Genomic DNA, 26723 nt, shown 5'->3' on the forward strand with positions numbered 1-26723 from the left:
CTACTGGCAACAGTGTGGGAAATGGAAAGCTTAGAGAGACTGATTCAGGAGGGTTTGATTTTCTTTTGGCATGTGGGTGGCAAGAGGGTAAGTTAGGAAACATTTAAAAGTTAAGATCAACAGGACCTACTAATGGAATAAGAATGTCTGCTGTTGTTAGCTGCCATAGGCCCCGTGCACAACAGGACCTGGCCACTGTGATCCATAAGGTTTTCGTGGGCTCATTTTCAGAAGTGGATTGCCAGGCCTTTCTTCCTAGTCTGTCTTAGGAGGCTTAACCGAAATCTGTTCAGTATCATAGCAGCATGCAAGCCTCCACTGACAGAGAGCTGATAGCTGCACATGAGACCCACTGGCCAGGAATCAAACCTGGGTCTCTGCATGGAAGGAGAGAATTCTACCACTGAACCACCAATGCCCTCAAAAGAATTTTTAGCTGAGTTAGTTTGGGTGGTGACGTGATCACTGAGGTTGAGAACACTTCAGGGGAATAGATTTAGGCTGGGAGAACATTTAGTTGAGTACTGTGAACAAACTTTTTCAGAAAAGTTCATGCATATATAAATAGTATGTATGTATGTATGTATGTAGGAGCTCTGGTAGCATAGTACCTAAGGCACTTGCTGCTAACCAGAAGGCTGGAGGTTCAAACCCACCAGCCACACCTCAGGAGGAAGGTTGGGCAATCTACATCTGTAGTGATACCGCCTCGAAACCCAAGGAGGGGTCTCTATGAGTTGGGTCCGACTCGATGGCACATAACAACAACATGCATGCATATGTGTATGTGGGAGCTATGGTGGCATAGTGCCTAAGGCATTTGACTGCTAACCAGAAGACTGGCGGTTCAAACCCACCAGCCACTACCTGAAAGGAACGTTGGGCAGTCTACTTCCTTGGTGATACTGCCTTGGAAACCGAAGAAGGGGTCACTATGAGTCAGATTCGACTCGAGGGCAGTGGTTGCGTTATGTGTGTATATACATGTATGTCCAGAATCTTTGTATATTTATTCATTTAATAGACACTTACTGATGACTGTTATATACTGGCCTTATGCTATGTGCCATGGACATAGAGGGGGCCAAAACTCTGTCCTGGAATAAGTTGCAGTTGGGGTTTTAGGGATGGGGGTATTTTCTCTGAAGCGTAGAGAATGTTCTGAGCAAGTACAAGGAAGGAGCAGTGCACTGCTTCTCAAAGTCCTTCGAGGCTGATGTGAGGAAGCAGCACATGGAGCCAACCAAGTTTCTTCCTCTGGTTCCAAAGCCTCTGCCTCACTAGGTTAGATTTCTTCTCCTGTGCAGCATGGGTAATCCTTGAAGCTGCTTGAAAAAGAATGCGGGGCAGGCAGGGGCAGTAGAGAGAGGGATACTAAGAGGCACTAGGTTTTTTGGGCTAAGGGCGTATATCTTTTCTCCATACTGTCAATGAAATTGAATCCCAGCTGCAGCAAAATGGATGTGTTTCAGATTTGGAGTTTGGATTTTTTTTGTCTTTTTTAAAAATTTTATTTGTGTTTTCAGAGGGGGCAGAAGATTGAAAAGTGGGACAGGAAGTACGGTGGGCTGACTCCTCTTTCTCTTCCCCTGTTCTAGCCAAGAAACAGAGGGCCTTAATTACTGTGTCTTGCCTCCCTTTCTCCACTCCGGTCTGACTCTCCTCATCTTCTCCTCATCTCTCTATTTCTTTCTGTGTGTCTCTGTATCTGTCAGCTCTTCCCTATTGGTTTTCTGTTTCCCTCATCACCTTAGTTTCTTTCATCACTCTGTCTTTCTTTGCCTCATTGTCCCCTTTATTTCTTACCTGACCTTCTATCTGACCCTTGATTTCTGTCTGCATGTCCCTTCTTTTCTCATTATTGTCTTTCATTCTAACATGACTTTGATCTATTTTTATTCATCAAGCTGGATTAAAATTCTATGGGCTTCATTAAAAATATATTAGATAAGTCCTTAAAAGATGGAAGCCAGTTTTTATTCTTCCAAGATTCCTGTCAGTTATTGATGGTGTAACCTGACAGAGTTTTAAGGACTTGGACCACTTGTCTAAAGAGAGTACTGGTACCATGTCTGTTTGGGTTACCTAGTGCCACTCTAACAGAAGATACGACAAATGGGATGCTTTAACAAACAGGAATTTATTCTCTTACAGTTTTGGAGGCCAGAAGTCTGAGTTCAAAGTGTCAGGTTCTAGGGCTGGGTGAAAGCCCCTCGACCTGGGGTTTCAGCTCTGCTTCCTACTCCTGTCCCACTGAAGCTGGAGGCTTTTCTTCACTCAGGCAGCTGCTGGCTGCTGAGGCTGACAAGCCCAAGGTTGACAAATAAAATGGCACAGTCCTGATAGTACCAAACCACATGGCAGGCTATTGATTCAAGTCCTGAAAAAGTCCCAAGATCAGCAGGGCAACGTTGCAGGCTGCAACATTGCAGCAGGGCAAAGACTTAGTTAGCTACCTGCGGGGTTCAAGCATGCCGTATGCTGTAGACCTTCCACTAAGTTGCTTCTTATATATACTGGAAGCAGTCCACATCCCTAACACAGCTACTAAGCTGCCCCAATAGATTCCACTGTGGAGTTAATTACCAGTCTCACCATGGGGAATAACTATATCCAGCTGCCCAGCCACTCAACCAGGCCCAGCCAAGTTGACATACCTTAACTACCACAACATCTATTCTGGGATTGAATCAACAGGCAGAGAATTCAGGAGCTTATGATCTTTAAAGTAGATCAAAGTTTGTGCGTCTGGAAGTCAGTTCAGAGGGCAGCAATCCCTGGTAATCTTTGGTCAGAAGTATGCTAAATGGTCTCAGAAAGTCAATAAAGACAAGATATGTAGGAAGTCATACTAGAGAAGGTAACAGCACCAGCAACTGGGACATAAAAGCTCACTTGTTAGGGGCAGGACTGGTGGCAACATGCACTTAGGGAGGGGGCAGCAGATGACCAAAGATCAAGAAAATTGTGGTCATAGGAGGAGCAGAAAATCTAGAATTAGAAGAATGTTGTTAAAATATGTTTCTAAGCATTAATGCAAGATTAATAATTATGAACAAATAAAACATTTAGGGACTTTCTAAAGACATAGCCCAATGTTCTCTTACAGCTACAAAGGTCAATAAATAATGGTTGATCTTTATTGGGAAGCATATTGTCATTGTCGTGACAAGGGCCATTCATCACTAGAAAAGTGTGCATAAATGTAGAAATACAGTAAATAGTATGGAAAGGAGTACCTAATTTTATTAAGAAAGTGCAAGAATTTGCAATGAAGAAATATTAAAAGAGGGACTAATTTGCGGTTGTATTTAAGAACCTAGCCATAAAAGTATGGATAGGGTAAATATTGAATTTTTCCATCAAATCCTAAATTATAAGAAACAATAGATACCTATGGAAACTGACAAAAATGACATTAAGACATACAATGAGAAATATTTTGATGAAACAGCATTAATAATACTTTCTATCTCTATAGGACTTTATGTTCTACAAAGCACTTTCACAGACCAGTGTGGAAACAGTATGAAACTCAAGAGTATTATAAGCTGAAATACAGATAGATTCAACAAAAGATTAAATCAATGGTTAATATAGCTCTCATGTATTATTGTTATTTGCTAAAATTGAAGTAAAATTTACATATAGTGAAATGCACAGATCTTATATGTATAGATTGGTGGGTTTTAATAAAGATATATGCACTTAACTAACTGTTACCCTAATCAAGGCATCGGACATTTCCATAACCTCCAAAAGTTCCCTCTAGCTACCTCCAAATCAGTCCTCACACCTGTTTAAATCTTTAGCCCATTTTTTGTTGACTTGTTTGTCTTTCTGTTATTGCTATATAGAAATTGTTTATATTGTCTGCACCGAGAACTTTGTCACATACGTTAATATTTCCTCTCGGTGTGTGGTTTGCCTTATAGTTTTTCCACAGTGTCTTTTGATGAGCAGAAGAAATGTTAAATTTGTATGACTCTGCCAAACTGTTTTCTAAACTGGCTGTGCCACAATGTATTCCCAACAGTTGTTCCACATCCTTGCCAAAACTTGCTATTGTCAGTCTTTTCAAATTTTAATCATTCTTGGCATAGGGGTTTTTCATTTCTGGTTTTAACTTACATTTGCTTAATGATGAATGATGATGAACATCTTTTCATATGTTTGTTTATCATTCATACATATTCTTTGAGAAGTGACTATTCAAATCTTTTGTCCATTTTTAAATTGGGTCGTTTGTATTCTTGGTATTGAAGTTAAAATGTTTTTAAAAAAATACATATTCTGAATACAAGTCCCTTATCAATGATATGTTTTGAAAATATTTTCTCTCAGTCTTTTTGTATTCTTACCAATGTCTTTTGAAGAGGAGAGGTTTTTAATTTTGATGTTGCCCAACTTAAGAAATTTTTCATGCTTTTTGAATTCTATCTAAGAAATCTTTGCCTAGCTCAAGGCCACAGATAATTTCTCCAGTAGTTTTATAGTTTTGGCTCTTACATTTAAGTCAGTGATCCATTTTGAGTTAATATTTATGTATAAAATGAGAATGAGGATCTTTTTTTTGCATATGGTTATCTGTTGTATCCCCATTGGATTACCTTGGTACTTTTGTCAAAAGCTAAACTAAGTCAAATACTTTATACTGTTTCTGTATTCAGGTAAAATAAATGATCAGAAAACGTAATGTTATTAATCATCCTGTTGTTCTCCTAGATTATTTAATATGTCAACTATAAATATAAAAATAAATTTCAAAATACTCTTCTTTCCAGATCCATGGATATTCGATCTGGTCAGGTATTCGTATTCTCCATACTCTGACTCTGTCAGCCTACCCAGGCTCATGGTCTTGCAGAATAGCCCCTTTTTCGGCTGCTCCTTTACATATCCTCTGACTACAGCCATTCTTGTTTCCCTGTCTGAGCTATACAGGATGTTCATGCCTGACTCTAGTCCCACTTCTCTATGAAGGAAGCTGTAAGGTGTAGGTTAGCATGGAAAAAACATGCTCCATGTTGTTGTGATTTTATGCTTATAAGCCTCCTTTTCTTACCCATCATGACTGGAAATGCTCTTACTTCTCAGGATACACTAACCCTTTTGACCCTTTCCTCAGCCCTCCACCACCATTTCCTTAGTCAACTCTAAACACTGCACACAGTGCTGTTTTCAGAAGGAAGCATATTTTTGAGACCCATAAAAAGATGAGTTGATGACATAAGTAGCACTTCTTTCTTTCTTTCTTTCTTTTTTAATTGTGATTTGGGTGAAAGTTTACAGAGCAAATTTACTTTCCATCCAGCAGTTCACATACACTTTGTCTCATGACATTAACTTCAGTTTCCCACAGTGCAACACCTCTCTTCCCATTTCCTTCCCATAGTTACCTCTTCCCTGTGTCCTTCCCTCCCACGCACTCCCGCCCCCCAAGCTGTCTCCCTGTATATACACAGCCCTTCTATTCTCCCATGATTGATCTCTCCAAGGAGTGTATCTACCTGATATAAATGTTCAGCTCATATACCTGTCTTTTGTTTGGCTGGAAGCCACAGGAATAGTTTCAATTCCAGACCTGAAGGGCAGCTAAGGGCCATAGTCTCAGGGGTTCCACCAGGCTCTATCAGACCAGCAAACTTGGTCCTCCCCCCCCCCCTTTTTTTTTCATGATTTTGAGCTTTGTTCCACATTGTCGACCTTTCAGTTATGCCCCTCAGCTTTATTATGGGGAAAAGAGCATGACCAGTCATTTGACATGATCAACTGGAACAGAGGCCCATGCACCTTCTTTCAGAAGCAGGGATGTAGAGAAGAAGAAGAGTAAGGCTGTTCTTACCTGTCAGTCATGTGCATACAAATTGTATACCGTGCAGTTATTTTAAAGTCTGTAAGAACCATATTGGTATATATCTTTCTATTATGCCCAGGGCTTACTTAGAACAGTGGGTATATTTAAACAATATTTAAAAACACATTTGCAATAATCAGTTAGACTTTATTGTTGTTAGGTGCCATTGAGTTGCCTCTGAGTCATAGCGACCGTATTTACAATGGAACGAAATAATGCCAGGCCCAGTCCTGTGCCAGCCTCCCAATCCTTGTTACATCTGAGCCCATTGTTACCATCATGTTATTCTACCTCATTGAGGGTCTTCCTGCTTTTTGCTGACCCTCTACTTTAACAAACATGATACCCTTGTGCAGGGAATGGCCAACATGGCCAAAGTAAGTGAGATGAAGTCTGGCCATTCTCGCTTTCAGGGAGCATTCTGGCTGGACTTCTTCCAGGACGGATTTGTTTGTTCTTCTGGTAGTCTATGGTACTTTAAACTGAGAAACCCAAACCAGTTGCTGTCAAGTTGCCTCTGACTCTTGGCAACCCCGCGCATGTCACAGTAGAACTGTGTTCCCTGGAGTTTTTAATAGCTGATTTTTTGGAAGTAGATTTCCAGCCTTTTCTTCCAAGGCACCTCTGGATGGACTCAAATATCAAACCTTTCTTTAGTATCCTTTTAAAATCATATTTTTTGGGTATAGTTATCTTGCTAGTTTGATGAAACATTTTACCTCATTTATAGCTTCTATATTTTGTTAAGATAAAGTAAAGGTAAGGTGATTTAAGATTTTTTTTTTCTTTTTAACTCTGTAATTGGAAATTTCATGAAGAAGCAGTTTTACATGTGATTAAGAGGGCATGCTCTAGACCCACACTAGCCTGGCTGCAATCTTAGTCACACCACTTACTAGTCACATAAACCTGAGCGTGTTGCCATTCTGTGCCTCAGTTCTTCTGTCTTAGGATTGCTTAGGATTGCTGTGATGATTAAATGAGGTAGTGGCTGTAAAGTGTTAACAACAGTACATGGTCCAGACTAGTATTCAGTCATTATTAGCTATTAAAGAAAATGTTAGGCTCCTCCAAGATACGTGTATTTTTACTGCCTCTTTCACAAGGTGACCATCAAGTATCTGCAATATGGATTATGACCCCTAATTAAAATAGAGTAACAAAACCAGAGCCCTGTTACCATGTAATAGGACCTCTGATGGCACAGTGCCTAAGGCATTTTGACTGCTAACCAGAAGGTTCGAGGTTCAAACCTACCAGCTGCTCTACAGAAGGAAGATGGAGCAATCTATTCCATAATGATTTACAGCCTCAGAAACCCAGTGGGGTTCACTGCGAGTCAGAATTGACTCAATGGCAGTGGGTTTGGTTACCACTTATTGTAAGTAAACCTGCAAATTTCAGCTTACATGAGAGATGCATTTGTATTAAAAGATTATGTAAGAAAAGTCTTAATTTAGTAGATAACATTTTTTTAAGAAGATAGTTATTATAGTTTTTAAGTCAATCTTCTTTTGAATAACTTTCAGCGCACTGATGATTTTAAATAAAAATTTTATCTGGGATTGTACTGAAAAATGATTGAGAGACGAAGGTCCTCTGAGCCCTCACCAAAATATGGAGAAGTGCAGCATTTTCTCTTCTTGCCATTATTGTAAATAAGGTTGACAATGCTGACAATCATTCTGTCAGTACTGACTGCCAGCAATAATAGTGGGAGGGCAGAAGCTACAAATAATAACTCAGTTGTGTTTCAGTAAAAGTGAGAAGTTCCTTCTTGCTTCTGTGTCACATAATGCTTAGAGAGGCAGGAGATGAGGCTTTACCCTTTGGAGATTGGCCATTACTGAACTGATAGGACTTAAGAGGAGACATGTTCAGAGTGGAGCCTAGCATGATTAATTACTACTGCTAGGATGGCCCAATGAAGAAAGGAGTTGAAGAAGGAGAAAGAATTGAGATCCAGAGAAAGCAATGATCAGTATCAGGAAAAGTATCAGGAGCTCTGAATCAGAAACACAGGTGGCTGGGTTGACTCTGGAAAGAATTGATGACTGATGTTGAAAGCCTTCATGAAATTTGTAGACACATCTTTCCAATGTCCTTTATTCACAATTTGTAGCATCATTAAACTCCCTCTTTGTAAGAATGGGAAAAGCAGTTGTGGCAGTGAGGTACGGTAGGGTGGGATGTGTTGAGAGAAAGTGGTAGCTAGGAGTTGAGTGATTAATTCATGCAATAGTCTAGGCTGTCAGTAGGCAAGTGAGACTAGGAGGGTGTTAAAAAGCCTAAATGGGAGATAAAGCACTCAAATTTATGAGATTCCAGCAAACACATGTCATTTGAGGATATGAGAGAACTGGAAAGAGAGAGAGTAAGGTACTATAGTCACTATTTTACAGTGGTGATAAAGCTCAGGTTGTGGCTAAATTGGAGTAGCAGAGAAGGTCATTGGGGATCGGCAGGTCATGGAGCTATAAAAGCTATGATGTTGTCCACATGGATGTGAAGCGTGGACAGGATGATAGCAGAAGCTGGATCTGAGATGCAAATATAGATATATTGGTAGGTTGGGAGCTGGGAGGCAAAGTAGAGTAGAAAAAGTGGAAAGAGTAGCTGGGAAGGGCAGAGTAACTGGAAATCAAGGACACCATTGATAAAAGTCACAGATGGTAGTTTAAAGTGCTGAATATTGTCAGTTTCTAAGTGGGGCTCTTTTTTGCATGAAGGAAGAAGAAGAATGTTAGAAGCAACAATTCATTAACAAGTAGTCCTTGGAATCAAGGACATTTGCGGGGTGGTCCCTATTGTCTCATTTTGTAGATGGTAAATCTAGGGCCTAGAGCAGGAAACAAACCTACTGTTGTGAGGATGGTACAGGTCTGAGCAACAGTTTTGTTCTGTTACACATAGTGTTGCTATGTGTTGGAACTCTCGATGGTGCCTAACAGAGTGGGAAAGTGACTTACCCAAGGTCACACAGCTACAGAGCTGGTAAATTGTAGAGTCAGTATTTGAGCTTAGGTGTCTTTATATTGAAGGAGCTCTGGTAGCGCAGTAGTTAAGTACTCAGCTGCTAACCTAAAGGTCAATTTGAACTTACCAGCCGCTCCACAGGAGAAATCTACTTCCATTAAAGGTATAGCTTGGGAAACCCTATGGTACAGTTCTTCTACTCAGTCCTATAGGGTTACTATGAGTTGGAATTTCCTTAACGCCAACAGGTTTATTTTTATATTACACTACTCTACCTCTGTTGGTCGTTAGAACTAAAACTGTTGATTGATTATTTTAATTTTCATTATTTATATTGAAAAGAAGGAGCCCTGGTGGCACAGTGATTAAGTGCACGACTGCTAACCAAAATGTCAGTAGATAGAACCCACCTGCCGCTCCATGGGAGAAACATGTGGCTGTCAGTTTCCATGAAGATTCCAGTCTTGGAAACACTATGGGGAAGTTCTGCTCTGTCCTATGGGGTCTGTATGAGGTAGAATCAACTTGATGGGAAGTTTTTTTTTTTTTTTTTTTTTTATTTAAAAAGATTTTAAAACTTTCTATTTTTTTTCCCCCACAAAGTGGGTGGCTTTATTTCATTTATTTGTTTATTTTACCCTCCCTTCCTGGCCCACCCTTGGTAACCATCAAAGAATATTTCTTTTTGTTTGTGAAATCCTTTTCTTGACTTTTTACCATAGTGATCTCCATGTCCTTTTGTGATTGTCTAGTCTTCTTTTGAAATTGGATAATAATCTACACAATTTATCTTGTTAAATAGTGCTTCTTTGTTACTCTTTTTCTTCCATTTTGAAAGGGTGCAGGATGGCTAGTGTGATATTTATTTCATCTGTAGCTCCTTTTATCCATGATCTTGACCTTACTAAATGATACAGAATTGTTTCTGTTGTCTGCACTGGACTGTTAGCAACTTGACATTTACAAACCTCTTTCATGGGCAATTATTCTAACTGAAATAATTGACCTTCCTATAGAAAGAAAAATACATCTGTGACCTAACCCTGGGTTTCTGGGAATTCTGTATGTTGAGTTTTTAGCACCACTGAATTTTCATGTTTTGAAGTCCGTCTGCTAATTGTTTTGCTGTGCAGGTTTCATCCGGTTGGAACAGTTCAGTTTCAATTTTTTACCTTTTATACTCAGAGAGAATTAAAAGCAGCAGTATCTCCTTCTAAGTAGTGGGCTACCCAAATCTTCTAGGCAGCAAAGATAAAAGTTAAACGGAAAAAGAGAAGAGGATAATAACTTCCATTTTCAGTATCTGCACTATGTAAACCAAGAAAAATCAAATACATTGCCATCAAGTTGATTCTGCCTCATAGCAACCCCCATCGGGTTTCCAAGGCAGTAAATATGGAATTAGATTGTCCCATCTTCCTTCCACAGAGCGGTTGATTGGTTTGAATTGCCAGCCTTTAGGTTAACAGTCAAATGCCTTAGGTGCTGCGCCACCAGAGCTCCTTATTTCCTTTGTATAGCAATGGCTTAATCCTCTTTGACACCACAAGAAACATTGCTATAAAATCTTAATCGGAAGATAGCATACTTTCAGTTGGGATATTTGCTTAGTGTAAGTATTTGTCACTTTTTAAAGTAGTTTTTAAAATTTTGCTGTAAGATTTAAGCAGTTAACATCTACTTTCAATGTACTATAATGGATACACTAATGTTCTATATCCTTCTTCTTTCACAGAGTATGATTTTGGAAACTAAGTAATTTTCAGAGATTTGAAAGGCTGAGTTTGATATAAAAAAGGAGTTATCAGAATGACTAACATAACCATTCTTATTTCTCATATCCTTAAAATGGTACTCCTTCCCCCTTCTCCCGCCCCCATGTGGTGCAAGATGTGCTGAGTTTTGTTTCTACTTAGGAAAATGCAGAGGGAAAGAGAAATCAAATATGTGAAAAGAAAAACTTACTGGAATATTCTCCAAGTTATTTTCCTTTCAGTTATTCACATTTAAATTTCTTGAAGTATGTAGTATTTTATAAACTATATAAATATATTTTGATCCATTTGCAAATATTAAACTTAGAATATTGTCTTATCCAGTGCGGATAAATAAAAAGTAGAAAATTACTGATTTTTTGGGAACCAAAGGTTTCCCTTTTATGCTTTCATTCATTCAGTCAGTTTATTAAGAACCTACTATGTGCCGGCATTGTTGGTCACTATATGCTTATTTTGAATGAGGAAAGAAGAGTAATGGTAGAAGCAACAGCAGCAATTGATTAAAAATTTGTTCTTTAGTTTAGCTCTATAAAGTCAATTATTTTTCAAAGAAATTTAGAAAATAAGAAAATGTCATATTTATCTATCTATAATTATATATATATACATATATATAATCTGTTTCTGATATCCTTTATTCCTTCTGAAGATCTGAGTTTTTACTTAGTATCATTTTCCTTTAGCCTGGAGAACTTCCTTTAACATTTCTCTTTTTTTAAAAAAATTAATTTTCATAAAAATGTATGTAACAAAACATTAATGCTAATGAAACATTTTTGCACATACAATTTATCGACACTGATTACATTCATTGTATCCTTTAACATTTCTTACAGTGCAGGTCTACTGGCAACAAATTCTCTCAACTTTTGTTTGCCAGGAAAATATTATCTTCATTTTTGAAGGCTGTTCATTGAGTACAGAATTGAGGATTGACAAATTTTCTCCTTCAGCACTTTAATGATGTCATTCCATTGTCTTCTAGATTACATTGTTTCTGAGGAGAAGTTAACTGAATTTTTTAAATTTTTGTTCCCTTATGTATACTATTTTTGCCTCTGATTGCTATTAACACTTTCTCTTTATCACTGGTTTTGATCTATCCCTTGCTGTGATTTTCTTTGTGTTTATCCTTCTTGGGATTAGACTGGGCAATCTACTTCCATAGAGATACTACCTCAGAAACCCTAGAAGGGGTCATTATGAGTCAGAATTAATTCGACAGCAGTGAGGTTTTTTTTTTTTTTTTTTTTTTGGTGGATGTATAGATAATACATAGTTTTGACCAAATTTAGACATTTTCTCAGCCTTTATTTCTCCACATAATTTTTTTTCGTCCTTGTCTTTCTGGGATTCTAATTACACATGTATCAGTAGAACCCTTGATACTATTTCACATTACTGAGGCTCTGTTTCATCTATTGTCTAACTTTTTTTTTCTGTCTTTCATTTAAATAGTTTTTTATTGCCAGATCTTCAAGTTCATGGATCTTTGTCTTTTCCCCCTACAGATAAGCCCATTCATTTAATATTTTCTTGCACATATTTTATGTTTCAGCTTTAGAAGTTTTATTTGGTTCTATTTTTCTATTTTCCATTTCTCTCCTTATATTCATGTTTTCCTTGAAATCTTTTAATGTGTATATGATAGCATTATTAAGTGTTTTGTCTGTTAATTCTGTCTTCTCTATCATTTTGGGGACTCTATTAACTGATTTTTCTTCAGGGTATGTTTTTTTCCTTTTCATGTTTAGTGATTTTTTTTTTTTTTATTACAAACTCTGAATATTAAGTTGTAAAATATCTCTTTAAGTTTTTATTTTTTTCTTTGAAGTGTTGTTTTTTTTTTCCCCCAAGCAGTTAACTTACTTGTATGTCAGCTTGATTATTTCAAGGCTCATTTTTAAGCTTTATTTGGGTGAATCTAGAATAGCCTTTACTTTTGAGCTACTTTAGGTCTCCTACAAATACTTGACATTTTTGAGTTCTACTGAAAGCTATGGATGTTCACCAAAGCTTCCTGGAATTCAGATTTCCTTCAGCCCTGTGTGAGCTCTGGGAGTTGTTCAGCTTACGGCTACCCAGCAATTTTTCTTTGTCTGACCTCATGGAGTTTCATTTTAACATGCACAGCTAGGTGTGAGGTCAAAGACTTAAGTGGTCTCTGCACATTTATGGAGCTCAATCTCCACATACTCTCCATGGGGAGCCCACAAATTGCAGTTGCTTCAGCTTCCCCAACGTCTGATCTCTGTCTTCTCAACTCAGTGAGAAACCCACATTCATTCTCCTTTGGTTCTCCTTTCTTGCACCATAGTCTCTATATAGCACCTCTAGGCAAAAATATAGGCGCTCTGGTTCAAACCCACCAGCCACTCCTCGGAAGGAAGATGGGGCAATCTACTTCCATAGTCATACTGCCTTGGAAACCCAAGGAGGGGTCGCTATGAGTCAGGTCTGACTCTATGGCACACAACAACAACAACAGGCAAAAATATGGAATGATCTTAGGGCTTGTATCATTTGTTTGCCTTCTCTTATGGGTCACTACTCTTTGTTCTCTGTTGTAAAGTATCTGAAAACAGTTGTATCATATCTCTTACACAGTTTTCTAGCTCTTTACAGAAGGAGCATAAGTATAGCATGTCTAGACTTGGAAATTCCTATTTATTTAGTTTAATTCTAATTTATTCTTATTTAAATGAATAGTTAGTTAATGGAAATCTCTCAGCTAATTTATGCAGGGTGTTACAGCATCATAGGAACCCTCTTGGTGCAGTGATTAAGCACTTATTTGCTAATAAACAGAAAGGTTGGCACTTTGAATGCACTAGCTGCTCTGCGGGAGAAAGATAAAGCATTCTGCTTACTTAAAGACTATTGAGTTGGGAACTGTATGGAGCAATTCTGCTCTGTCTTACAGAGTGTGTTAGGCTGGGTTCTCTAAAGAAGCAAGACCAGTAAATCTTATATATAGATATATATAGAGAGAAATTTGTGTTAGGACAATGGTTCACACAGTTACAGAAGCTGGCATGTCGCAAGTTCCTGGATCAAACGTCACACTGGAGGCTTTTCCCAACTCATACAGTTACAGGGGCTAAAGAGCTCAAAGATGGCAGGCAAAGACTTTGAGCAGATTGGCTGCTCAAAGCATATACTTCCTATGTCATCATGGGAATAATCACATCAAAACTGCTTAACCCAGTCAGAATCGTGGTCCAACCAAGTTGACACACAACCCCAACTATCATACAAGGTCAGTATGAGTCAAAATTGACTTTACAGCAACAAGTTACAGTGTCATGCATACCTGTGAGGTTTGGCTATACTACTCACTCACCTGGTGTAGAATTCCAAGTAACCACATGTTTGGTCATCCTGAATGACAGCAGAATCAGTAATAAGAAGTAGCAATTTTATTAATTTCCCATAATTTTTGGACTAGTCAATTTTCAAAAATGCTTAATATTTTGTTAAACCTTTATGAATCAGACCCCAGTCTTCTAAGTCACGTTTTCCTGATGAGTATTGATATAGCTGTATTGTTAATCAACTCTATCATTTTAAAATTCCAGGAGCAGCATTTCTTGCTATTACAACCATCTATGCTGAGAGTGGATCAGGTTTTGTAGTACCAAGTTCTTCTGCCAAAGCAGGAGTAGAAGCCATGAGCAAGTGAGTACTACTCTATCAGCCCTGCTGCTGAAGATGTGTAATGTACTTTGGTAGCTGGTAGAACTTAGTTCCTGCTTTCTCATCTCTTTCCAGAAAAAAGTGAAATAAAGACTGATTCAGATTCACCAGGAAATATTCTGTCTCCTGAATCAGTTATATTAGTCTGTGGCAGCACTATCTAACAGAATTTTGTGCAGTGATACAAATGTTCCATAAGTCTTTGCTCTCCAATAGCCACACATGGCCATTAGACCCTTGAAATGTGACCACTGTGACTGAGAGACAGAATTTTAAATTTTATTTAAATTTAATTGACATTTAATTTAATTCAGATAGAAACAACACAGAAATATAACTTTTTTTTGTGTACTCTCCTCTGTATTATTAATTGTGCCATTCTTGACCTCTTGTAAATACATTGTTATGCTTTTTTTGTACCTACCTTAAGATTAATAGGACTAATGGATCAATGACCTGTTCCCAGGTCTAGTGGCCTTTCCTTTGTAGTGTATGATTGCTTTTTGAACTTTCTACTGTCTTTGCTGTGATACAGATTCTCATCATCACTTGGCTGGCCTATTATAATAATACTATGATATATATCTCTGCTGCCACCTCTTCTTTCTTTATTTTTTATCCACATTCTTCTAAAAGTATACATCTGATTGTAATAGCATAGTGCCTAAGGCACTTGACTGCTAATCAGAAGGCTGGCGGTTCAAACCCACCAGCCACTCCTCAAAAGGAAGGTCGGGCAATCTACTTCTATAGTGATACCACCTCAGAAACCCAAGAAGGGTTTGCTATGAGTTGGGGCCGACTCGACTGCACATAGCAACAACAAAACAATACTCTCTAGCTAAAACCTTAGATGACTTTCCATTATTCTCTGGAATCACTACTGAAACTCATGTGTTCTACACAGACTTGTTTCAGGTCTTTCTTTTTAGTCATTAATCAATTCATTAAACAATTCAATAGAAAATTATATGTTGAGTGTGTTTTGGGTGCTTAGTACTGTGCTAGTTACCAGGGATATGATAGTGAAGTAAATAGAACAGTCTTCAGCCTCAACAAAGCATATAGTCTTATACCTTTCTGTCTATTATTCCTGTGTCTTTATGTCCATTGAACTCTCCATATATCCTTAACATGTTACATAATTTCATCCCTCTGATGCTGGGTTATGCCATTGTTAGAATTTGCTTGTGATATTTTGTCCACCATCAAGGCTCTCATTGTATCACTTCCTCTTGGATGTTTTCTCTCATTTCATGAGACATAATTAATCATGTCCTACTCTGTGCACTCTTAGAGATTTATTTAATCCAATCTAGTAAGAATACAAGCATGCTAATAAATCAATGTCATCCAATGTTGAAGATTCTAAATTAAAGACAGTGTACCAATATAGTAGGGGTATAGACAAAGCCATGATAGGGGCATATCATTAAAGCTATTTCATGTACCTGACTTTTCCACTAGACTGTCTTATTCATCTTTGTGTCTTCATTGCTCAGCAGGATCTGGTTCAGAATCGGTGCTCAAGGTTTATTGAATTGCAGTGTTGTTGAATGAAATATTTTGTCTAGTACTTTTCTTCTGGTAGGCTCTGAGTATTTTTTAATATTTAAATCAATAGTACACATTTGCTTGAGATCGAAAGAAGTGTTACTGTAGTGAGAAATTGAATCTTAGTCTGAATGTAGATAATTACCTTTTTTAATGTCAGAGATAAATTGGGAATAAGGTATTAGAACTTGATTATTTGGCCTTTTTGTACAATATCAATCTTTGTTTCTTTTTAGAATTTAGGATGCTTGATTCTTGTTAGAGTTTTAAATTGCCTTTAAGGACTGTTATTCTGTACAGCTCTTCTTTGTATTCATGCTTTGTGCATTGCACATCGTAGGTGCTCAATAAAGGTATGGCTGCTTCTCCAGCCTGAGCTCCCATCAGCTCTCTTCTCATACTTTATTGTATGCACTCATCTTGAATAAGTCCTTGTAGATTCCCAAATACTGCCCGTTTGTGCCTTTGTCCTTTACTCTTTAGTCATACTAGCCCATGTGATTGTGCTGTTCTCCTATCTCTATCCCACCATATACTACACTCCACCCTTTAATATCTCCTTCTTTCTCTCCCCACCCCCAGCAAACTCTTAATCTTTCTTCAATGTTAGCTCAAATATCACCTCCTCAAGGAAGCCTTCTCTCTTTTTCCCAATGGACTTAGATGCTTCTTCCTTCCAGCAGCCATGGCATATGTTGCATAATTCCAATTATAATAACTACTTTATTATACAGCCAAACTCACTTCTTTTGAGAGCAGGAGCTGACTTTTTAGTTGAGAGTAATCACACTTACCGAGTGTTGGCACATAGTTGTTGTTGTTGTTGTTATGTGCCGTCGAGTCGGACCCGACTCATAGTGACCCTTCCTTGGGTTTCCAAGGCAGTATCACTACGGAAGTAGGTTCCCAACTTTCCTTCTGATGGCACATAGTAAGTACACAAAAAACATTAATGGAAAGAGCAATAATAATGGCTAGCACATATTGAGTATATTATGAATAGCATTTGAACATGCAAAACAAACTGTATGAGATGCATTCTTTATTGTATTATAGTACTTCAGATTATAAGATAGTTTAACAAGAACTAGTAGACCATGCTAGCACTGAAAAAACTCATCCAGTGCACCTCCAAGCAGAGCTAGCATGGCTTTCCCATTAGGCAGTTTTCCTTAGTAGAGTGCTTGGTTTTTTCACAAGATGATGTGAACTTTGCTTATCTCAGTGATTTTGTTATGACAAGAGGTTACTAATGGGTCTGGGGAGGGTGTAGTCAGATGCCTCGTATAGTCCTTCTTATAACAAAGACCCAAGAAAACAGGTAAATTGGAAATAGATAACTTGGGAACCCTGAGCATCAAAGGCAAGGAGGAAGAATAAGACAGAGCACCAAGTGGAAGGAGAGACTGTACAAAAAAGTGGACATGGAGAATTATGGATCACTAGTGCCCTGCCAGCTTAACCTACATGGTGTGGCCATGTTGAGATAAAGCAAGCAGCATTCCTAGCCAAAGCCACCATCACCTGGTGCACCCTAGCAGGAGCAACTCTGTGCCCACATCCAGAGATAAGTAGGAGAGCTCCCTGCCTTACAAAAGTTAAGTGTACTATCTCCACACACTACATCCCACCATCCATCTGTGTCAGAGGCCCACGGACCTGCAGTGACCCCTGTCCCCCTCATCTATCCTCACTATACACAGACACAATCCACAAGCACCAAACACCCCTCCCCAACCCCTGACTGGGGGCCTGTGTATTGGTGCTACCTACCCCTTTGCTCATCCACTTGTGTTGGAGACCTATGGATCATCAGTGCCTGCCCCTATGCCCAGCCACCCATGCTGGGTAGCTGCAGACCAGTGGTGCCTTCTGCCTCCTTCACCACTAGTGCCAGGGGCCTAAGGACTTGTGGCATACTCTCCCCCACATCATGCTATAGCAAATGGAGCACACTGTCCTAGCCGGCACCATGTCCCTCACTCTCACAGCCATAGAACTATGTTCTCTCTGACCACCTCTGTGCATCCCTGCCCTCCTGGGACCATTTTTTGGAGTTTCTGTACCACCCACCCTGTGACTGATAACCCAGGCACTCTCACCTTGGCCACCTAGAAATCAGCAATGTGCACAGGCAACCCCTAACCTAGTGACCCTTGAGAACACTCCCTGCATTCATGCGTGTCCAGTTGGGCAAATACATCACCTCACTGGCAATGCCAACTACATCCTCAACTGTCTCCCAAGCCCTCACATTCCCAGCCATCTGCCTGACCCACCTGGAGATAGGTAGTGAGAGTGCCAATGTGGCCAGGCTAGTGACCAGAGTAGCATGCATGCCCTGCCTACTCAGATATATCAAAGAAAAACAAAACAAAACAACAAAATCAGGGCATAGCAAGTAAACATACAATAAATTAAAAATATATAGTAACACCTTAATGCCTCAGGGAGAATAGACAATAATCAAATCACATAAAGAAACAGGACAAGCTGGCTACAGCAAGTGACAAATGTAAGGAATCAGAAACCCTTCCAGAGAAAGAAATGGTAGTACAACTAGCTAATAAAGAATTCAAAAGACTAATATATAGGGTTCTCCAGGAGATCAAGGAAAAGACAAAACTGAGGAAAACATGGATAAAGCAATAGAAGAATTCAGGAAAATAGTACAAGAACAAAATGACAAAATAAATAGAAAATTGGAAACAGTACAAAAGCAGCAACTAGAAATCCAAAAGATTAACAGTAACATTTTGAAATAGACAACTTAATAGAAGGACAGAGGAGTAGAATTTCATCACTGGAAGACAGAATCAGCAAAATGGAGGACAAATCTCTTGACACCAATTTGTTAGAGAAAAAATCAGAAAAATAGTGAAGAAAAATGAAGAAAGCCTATGAATTATGTGACACACTATCCAGAGAAAAATTTACACATGATCAGAATTCTAGAACAGGAGGAGGCAAAAAACAAAAACAAAGAAACAAAAAAAAAAAAGCCTCACAAAATTGTTGAAGATTTGTTGGCAGAAAAACTTCCTTATATCATGAAAGATGAAAAGATATCTATCCAAGAAGCTCAAGGAACCCCATACAGGATAGACTTCCAAAAGAAAGTCACCATGACATAGCATGATCAAACTCACCAAAACCAAAGACAAAGAAAGAATTCTGAGAGTAGCTCAGGAAAAATCAAAAGATGCCTACAAAGGGGAACCAATAAGACTAAGCTCTGATTACTTGGCAGGCAAGAAGGCAATGGGATAACATTTATAAACCCTTGAAAGGAAAAACTGTCAGCTAAGAATTATATAAAACCCACTGCCATCAAGTTGGTTCTGACTCATAGTGACCCTATATGACAGGGTAGAACTTCCCTATAGGGTATCCAGTTTCCAAGGCTGTAAATCTTTACCGAAGCAGATTGCCTCATCTTCTCTTCTAGAATGGCTGGTGGATTTGAACTGCCAGTGTTTTGGTTGGCAGCTGGATGCTTTAACCACTCTGCTACCTGAGTGTCTTAAGAATTATATATTCAGCAAAACTGTCTCTCAAATATGATGACCAATTAAGATTTTTACAGATAAACAGAAATTAAAAGACTTATAAAAACCAGACCAACTTTACAAGAAATATTTAAGGGAGTCCTTCTATCAGAGAACCAACAACATAGCCTATGATTGGGACACAGGACAGGATCAGGCAGATACCAATCCAGATAAGAATTCTCAAAAATATACCGAAAAGACTAGAAACAGGGAACCAGAGACATCTATCTGTAAATGATGACAATGTCAAAACAAAAGGGAGGATAACTGGTGTACTTATAGAACCTTCATATGGAAAGAAAGTCAAGGTGACATCAAGAAATAAAAGGCTGTTTTAAACTTAGGAAGATAAAGGTAAATTTCAAGGTAAATATAAAGAAAGTTAAGAAATCTACTCACCAAAATAAAAAAAAGAAGAAAAATATAAAGACTATAAGTAAGCACAAAGTCAGCAGCAATTAGAGAGAGAATCCACAAACAAAAATAACTTAGATCGGAAAATTAAGTGGAACAAAAAATCATCAGCACTCAGCAGAATAGCACAAGAAAATGACAGTGGGAAACTCACACCTATCGATAATCACACTGAATGTAAATAAATTAAATACACCAGAAAAGACACAGAGTTGCAGAATGGATTAAAAAACATGACCCGTCAATATGCTGTCTACAAGAGACACGCCTTAAACATGAAGACACAAATAAACTAAAAGATTGAAAAAAATATATCAAGCAGTTATTAGTTAAAACAAGCAGAAGTGGCAATATTAATCTCTGATAACACAGACTTTAATGCAAAATCCACCATAAAAAATAAGGAAGGGCATTATATAATGATTAAAGGGTCAATCCACCAAGAGGACATATCCATAATAAATATATATGTACCCAATGACAGGGCTCCAAAATACATAAAACTTTTAACAGCATTTAAAACAGAAGCAGACAGTTCCATAATGGTAGTAGTAGATTTTAACACACCAGATAACCCTGAAACCAAAGCTAGGAAAATGCAACACCAAAAAGAAAAAAAATTAAAAGAAGAAAATTATGGACCAATATCCCTCATGAGTATAGATGCAAAAATTCTCAACAAAGTTGAGTCGGTAGAATGCAACAGCATATCAAAAAAAGTAATATGTCATGACCAAATTGGATTCAAACCAGCTATGCCAGGGTGGTTCAACATTAGAAAATCAGTGTAATCCACCATAAAAATAAAAATCACAAAATTCCCTCAATCAGTGCAGAAAAGGCTTTTGATAAAGTCCAACACCAGTCTCGATAAAGTCTTGATAAAAACTTCCGGCAAAATAAGGATAGAAGGGAAAGTCCTCAGCATAATAAAGGGCATTTGAATAAAACCAACAACTAACATTATTCTTAATGCAGAAAGGCTGAAATCATTCCCCTTGGATGCTTTATCAGCACTCTTATTCAATATTGTACTGAAAGTCCTAGCTAGAGCAATAACCAAAACCAAACTCACTGCCATTAAGTTGGATCCGACTCATAGTGACCCCTCTTTGGGTTTCCGAGGCGGTATCACAATGGAAGTAGATTGCCCAACCTTCCTTCTAAGGAGTGGATTGTGGGTTTAAACTGTTAGCCTTCTGGTTAGCAGTCAGATGCCTTAGTCACTATGCCACCAGAGCTCCCAGCTAGAGCAGTAAGGTGAGAAAAAGGAATAAAAGGTTTTCAAATTTGTAAGGAAGAAGTAAAACTATCCCTCTCTGCTGATGATACAATCTTATATGTAGAAAATCTCAAAGATTCCACAAAAAAGCTTTTGTAACTAATAAAAGGATTCAGCAAAGTAGAAGGGTACAACATCAACATACAAAAATTAGTTGGATTCCTTTACACCATAAAGAGAAGTTTGAAAAGGAATTCAGGAAACAATATTGTGTACAATACCCCCCAAAAGATAGAATACTTAGTAATAAATTAACCAGGTACGTAAAAGACCTATAGAAAAAAAATGACAAAATACTGTTGGAAGAAAGCAAAAGAGACTTACATAAATGGGAAAACATACCATGCTCATGGACTGGAAGATGTAACATTGTGAAAATGTCAGTACTACCCAGAGCAATGTATAGACAATGCAGTTCTGATCTAAATTCCAGCAGTACTCTTTAACAATATGGTCATGAACTTTATGTGGAAAGGAAAAAAGTCCAGATAAATAAAGCATTACTGAACTCAACCTCAGAATCTCCTATACAGCCACTGTAGTCAAAACAACTTGGTAATGGTACAAGGACAGACACATAGATCAATGGAACAGAATTGAGAATCCAGATGTAAATCCATCCATTTATGGATAGCTGATCTTCGACAAAGGGCCAAAGTCCATTAATTGGGGCAGAGACAATCTCTTTAACAAATGGTGCTGACAAAACTGGATATCCGTTTTTAGAAAAATAAAACAGGATCCATACTTCACACCATATACAAAAACTTACCCAAGATGGATCGAAGACCTAGATGTAAAACCTAAAAGTATAAAGATCATGGGAGAAAAATTAGGGACAATGGTAGAGGCCCTAAAATATAGCATAAATAGAATACCACACATAATTAAAAATGGACAAACAGCAGAAGTTGAACTAGAAAAAGGGGCCCTCCTAAAAGTAAATACTTAAGCTTATCAAGAGACCTCGTAAAGAGTAGAAAGAGAACCTGTAGAGTCTGGGGGTCAGGGGGATAGCTATGACATATTGACAAGGGTCTAATTTCTAAAATTTGTAGAAAATTTCAACACCTCAACAACAAAAAGACAAATAATCCAACTAAAAAATAAATCAATGATACGAACAGACACTTCACCAAAGAAGACATTCAGGCAGCTATCAAACACATGAAGGAATGCTCATGATCATTAACTTTAGACAGATGCAAATCAAAGCTACAATGAGATACCATCTCACCCAGACAATAATGGCGCTCATAAAATTAAACAAGCAAACAAACATACAGAAAATAATAGTGGCTAAAGCACTTGACTGCTAACTAGAAGGCTGACGGTTCAAACCCACCAGCCACTCCTCGGAAGGAAGGTTGGGCAATCCTACTTCCGTAGTGATACTGCCTCGGAAACCCAAGGAGGGGTCGCTATGAGTCGTGGCTGACTCAACGGCACATAACAACAACAACAATGAAGTTGTAGAGAGATTGGAACTCTAATACACTGCTGGTTGGAATGTAAAAATGGTACAACACTATGGAAAATATTATGTTACTTCCTTAAAAAGCTAGAAATAGAAATAACATATGATTCTGCAATCTCACTCCTAGGTATATACCCTAAAGAAATCAAGAGCTGTGATGTGAATAGACATGCATACCCATGTTCATTGCAGCATTATTTGCAATAGCAAAAAAGATGGAAACAATCTAAGTGTTCATCAGTGGATTCATGCATGAACAAATGGTGATAAATATACACAATGGAATACTGTACCACAATAAAGCATAATGATGAGTCTGCGAAGCATCCCACCACATGGATGAATTTGGAGGACATTGGGCTGAGTGAAACAAGTCAATCACAAAAGGATAAATATTGTATGAGACCACTATTTTGTATATGTATGCATATATATATATACATCTGTATATGCATTAATACATACACATAAGTATATACACAAAACCTCCAAGAAAAAAAGGTTCACACACACGGAAAAAAGAAACATTCTTTGATTCTTTGATGTGGGAGGAGTGGGAGAAGGAGGACGAGAAAATTACTAACTAGATAGAAGACATACGTTAATAATGGTGAAAGGAAAGGCAATACATGATATGGGGGAAAGCAGCACAGCATGGCCAAGGTAAAAGAAGGCACTGAGAAGAGTGCAAGAATGAAAGACTACTGTGGTCATTATTGAAGGAGCCCTGGTGGCGCAGTTGTTGAAGCATTTGGCTACTAACAAAAGGTTGGTAGTTCAGACCCACCAACCTGCTTCATGGGAGAAAGATGAGGTAATCTGCTTCCATAAAGATTTATAGCCTTGGAAACCCTATGGGGTAGTTCCACTCTGTCCTATAGGATCACTATGAGTTGGAATGGACTCCATGGTAATGTGTTTATTTATTTATTTATTTTTAATGTTAATATAAATAACAGGCAAACCTGCAGCAATAGTCTTAACAAACAATAATTTAAAAATTGTTATATAGTTGGGCAGTTCAGCTAAAGAGATATAGGAGGGTTTAAGGGAGCACACCTACCTGTGGATATAGGTTTGGCTGTAGATATTTCTACATCCATAATTGTAGGTGTGACACATATATTGAGGTAGGCAACATAGCACACAAGGGGCACAGTCATGGAAACTTCTTAGACATAAGCAAACACCTCGTGGGACTAAGTTCCTATGCTCAATGACACAGGACTATAGACTTGAGACATCTATGTCAATTACCATGACGGAGTTCATAAAGACAGTGTGTTCTTTATCTTATTTTGGTGAGTAGTGTCTGGGGTCTGAAAAGCTTGAGAGCAGCTAAGATACGACTATTGGTCTCTTCTGGTCCAGAGAAAAGGAGAGTGAAACCAAAGACTTAAGGGAGCAATTAGTCCAAAGGACTAATGGACCACATGAATCACACCCTACACAACCCTGAGACCAGAACTCGATGGTGTGTAGTAACCACTACCAACCACTCTGAATGAGATTACAACCGAGGGCCCTGGACAGAGTGGAAGAAAAATACAGGAGAAAATAATCAAATTCACAAAAAAAGACCATATTGACTGGTCTGACAGACTAGGGGAACCACTGTGATGATGACCCTAAAACACCCTTCTGACCTGGAACTGAAGCCATTTTTGGAGACCACCTTTCAGCCAAATGTCAAATAAGCCCATAAAGTAGACAACAACACCTGAGAGGAACATGCCCCTTAAAAGAGTCAATGACATGAGATCAAAATGACAGTATTTGCCCCAAAGTAAACATGAGAAGGCCGGAAAGGGTAGAAAATCTGGACGAAAGGAAATGGGGAGCATAGGGAGGAAGTGGGAAGAGTGCTGATGCACTGTGGGGAATGCAACCAGTGTTACGGAGCATTTTATTGACAGACTAGTGAATGGGAACTAATTTGCTCTGTAAACTTTCACCTAAAGTACAATAAAAATTTAAAAAGAAGAAAAAACAGTTAAGCGGTTACTACTCCTTGGCAGATTACAGTATGTGCACTACAAGTACATGCCTGGGGTAAAAACGGTGATGAACTCTTACCAAAAACATCACTCAGAGAAGCAATCTTTATTGAAGGCTTTGCCTGAAAGAGATGCAGCCTACCCATTTCTCCAAAAGGCACCCCAGAATTAAGTCAGACAGTACCTGGACTTCAAAATAGCTCTGTAAAGTCCTGCAAAGCAAAGATGTCAGTTGTAGGACTAAGATGCACCTGACCCAAGCCTGTTTTCAGTCGCCTCATATGTGTGTGAAAGCTGGGCAATAAAAACTGAAACCAGAAGAAAACTTGATGCACTTGAGTTTTGGTGTTGGTGAAGAATATTGAGTATACTGTGGACTGCCGGAAGAACAAGTCGGTCAAACTGAATGCTTCTTACAAGCCACCTTGCTTGCTTTAGATACAACAGGAAAGACCAGTTCATAAAACATGTCCCATTTATTTGTTGTAAGGATGCAGTATCTTAACCATATTATTATATTATACAATTTCCCTCTTAAAGTCTTCAAGAAATAAATATTTTTTTCTGATTTTTATGTCAGAAACAATTGTGCTTTTCCTAAGCAATTAGTTTGCTTATTTTTCATAGGCATTGTGAGTTGTATGATTGATTAAGTTTTCCTTTATTGCATAACAACAAATGCAACGCACTGCCGTGGAGTCAGATCCGACTCATAGCGATCCCTCCTTGGGTTTCCAAGGCAGTTTCACTGCGGAAATAGATTGCCCAGCCTTCCTTCCGAGGAGCGGCTGATGGGTTTGAACCACCAGCCTTCTAGTTAGCAGTCAAATGCCTTAGGCACTGTGCCATAGGACCATAGAAAGAATAGATAAAAATTGCCTATTGCAATTGTATGGAACTTCACAGAACATTTAGGTATTAAGTTTATTCCTGCTTTATTTTATTTCCTTAGCCTTGTTTCTTTTCCTCTCAATTTCAAATTATCTTTCTCATTTGCATTGTATGCTTTCTTTTAAGCTACCTTGTCATATTTTGAAATTAGATGAAGAATATGTAGATACACATATACATGCTAATAAAATTCCTAAAATAAGTTTAGATAATAAATATTAGAAATATAATCAAGGGATGCATCAAAAACTAACAACATCAGAATTTTAAAACAGATTGATTCAAGGTTCCATGTTTATATTTTGCATCGTGTGTTTAGCAAGATTTTATTAGATTCTTATTTCCTTTTAAGCTCAGTTCAGCAATTGCATTAAAGTCTAGTTTAACATGGTTGTGGTTAATATTTTAAATCTCTGCAATCTATCTCCTCAATTAAAGCACTTGTGATGTAGACATTGTAATCCAATGTACAAGGCTATAAGTAAAGTTATATTGAATTTTATAAATGCAGGACTGAAAACAAGGAACATGGATCTCTCACTTTTTTATGTTAATTAATGAACATTATAAACATGTATATTGATATTAGACTCCTTGGTCCTGAAATGTTAGGCCATACAGCATTGTGATCAGGGTGCAAACTCCGAAGCTAAACTGTTTGAGTTTAACTTGCTATCCGTGTGACCCAGAACAAATGATTGAACCTCTCTCTGCCTCAGCTGGTTTATATGTAACATAGAAGGATAATAGTACTTACTTGTTGGGTTTGTAATCTCTGGTATGTAGTAAGCTTGTAGTAACTATTGGTTATTAATATTTTTAACGTATGTTTTTGAGTGTGTTGTTTAATTTTTAGATCTCTTGCTGCTGAGTGGGCTAGATATGGAATGCGATTCAACATAATTCAGCCGGGGCCTATAAAAACCAAAGTAAGTTTTAGCTTGTTTATCATCACATTGTGAATGATTAAGGAATGTAACATTAATAAATATATTTTTGTGGTTTTGTGAGGAACTTTCTAGGAATATCTGGGTTTGGAGCCCTGGTGGGAGAAAAGAGAGTTATATCATTTTCTGATATAAGAAACAAGGAGGTGGATGGGAATACTGCAGCCATGCAACTTATTGTTGTTGTCAGGTGCCAGCATGGTGGTTCTGTCTCATAGCTGCCCCATGTACAACAGAATGAAACGCTGCCTCCTCCTGTGCCATCCTCACAATCATCGCTATGTTTGAGCCTAGAGTTGCAGC

At 38.1% G+C, this 26723-nt stretch overlaps 1 protein-coding gene across 1 annotated transcript in view; it reads left to right on the forward strand.

The window, feature by feature from the left end:
- DECR1 (2,4-dienoyl-CoA reductase 1) overlaps positions 1 to 26723 on the forward strand; it is a 42431-nt gene that overhangs the window by 10636 nt on the left and 5072 nt on the right. Inside the window, exons 6-7 of the mRNA XM_007948739.2 lie at positions 14190 to 14289; positions 26330 to 26402. Of these exons, the coding sequence (XP_007946930.2) occupies positions 14190 to 14289; positions 26330 to 26402 (173 nt within the window). The remainder of the gene's footprint in view (positions 1 to 14189; positions 14290 to 26329; positions 26403 to 26723) is intronic.

Source organism: Orycteropus afer, unplaced genomic scaffold (genome assembly GCF_000298275.1).
Source record: "Orycteropus afer afer isolate SDZICR_OR568_19922 unplaced genomic scaffold, OryAfe1.0 scaffold00222, whole genome shotgun sequence".
Lineage (NCBI taxonomy): Eukaryota > Metazoa > Chordata > Mammalia > Tubulidentata > Orycteropodidae > Orycteropus > Orycteropus afer.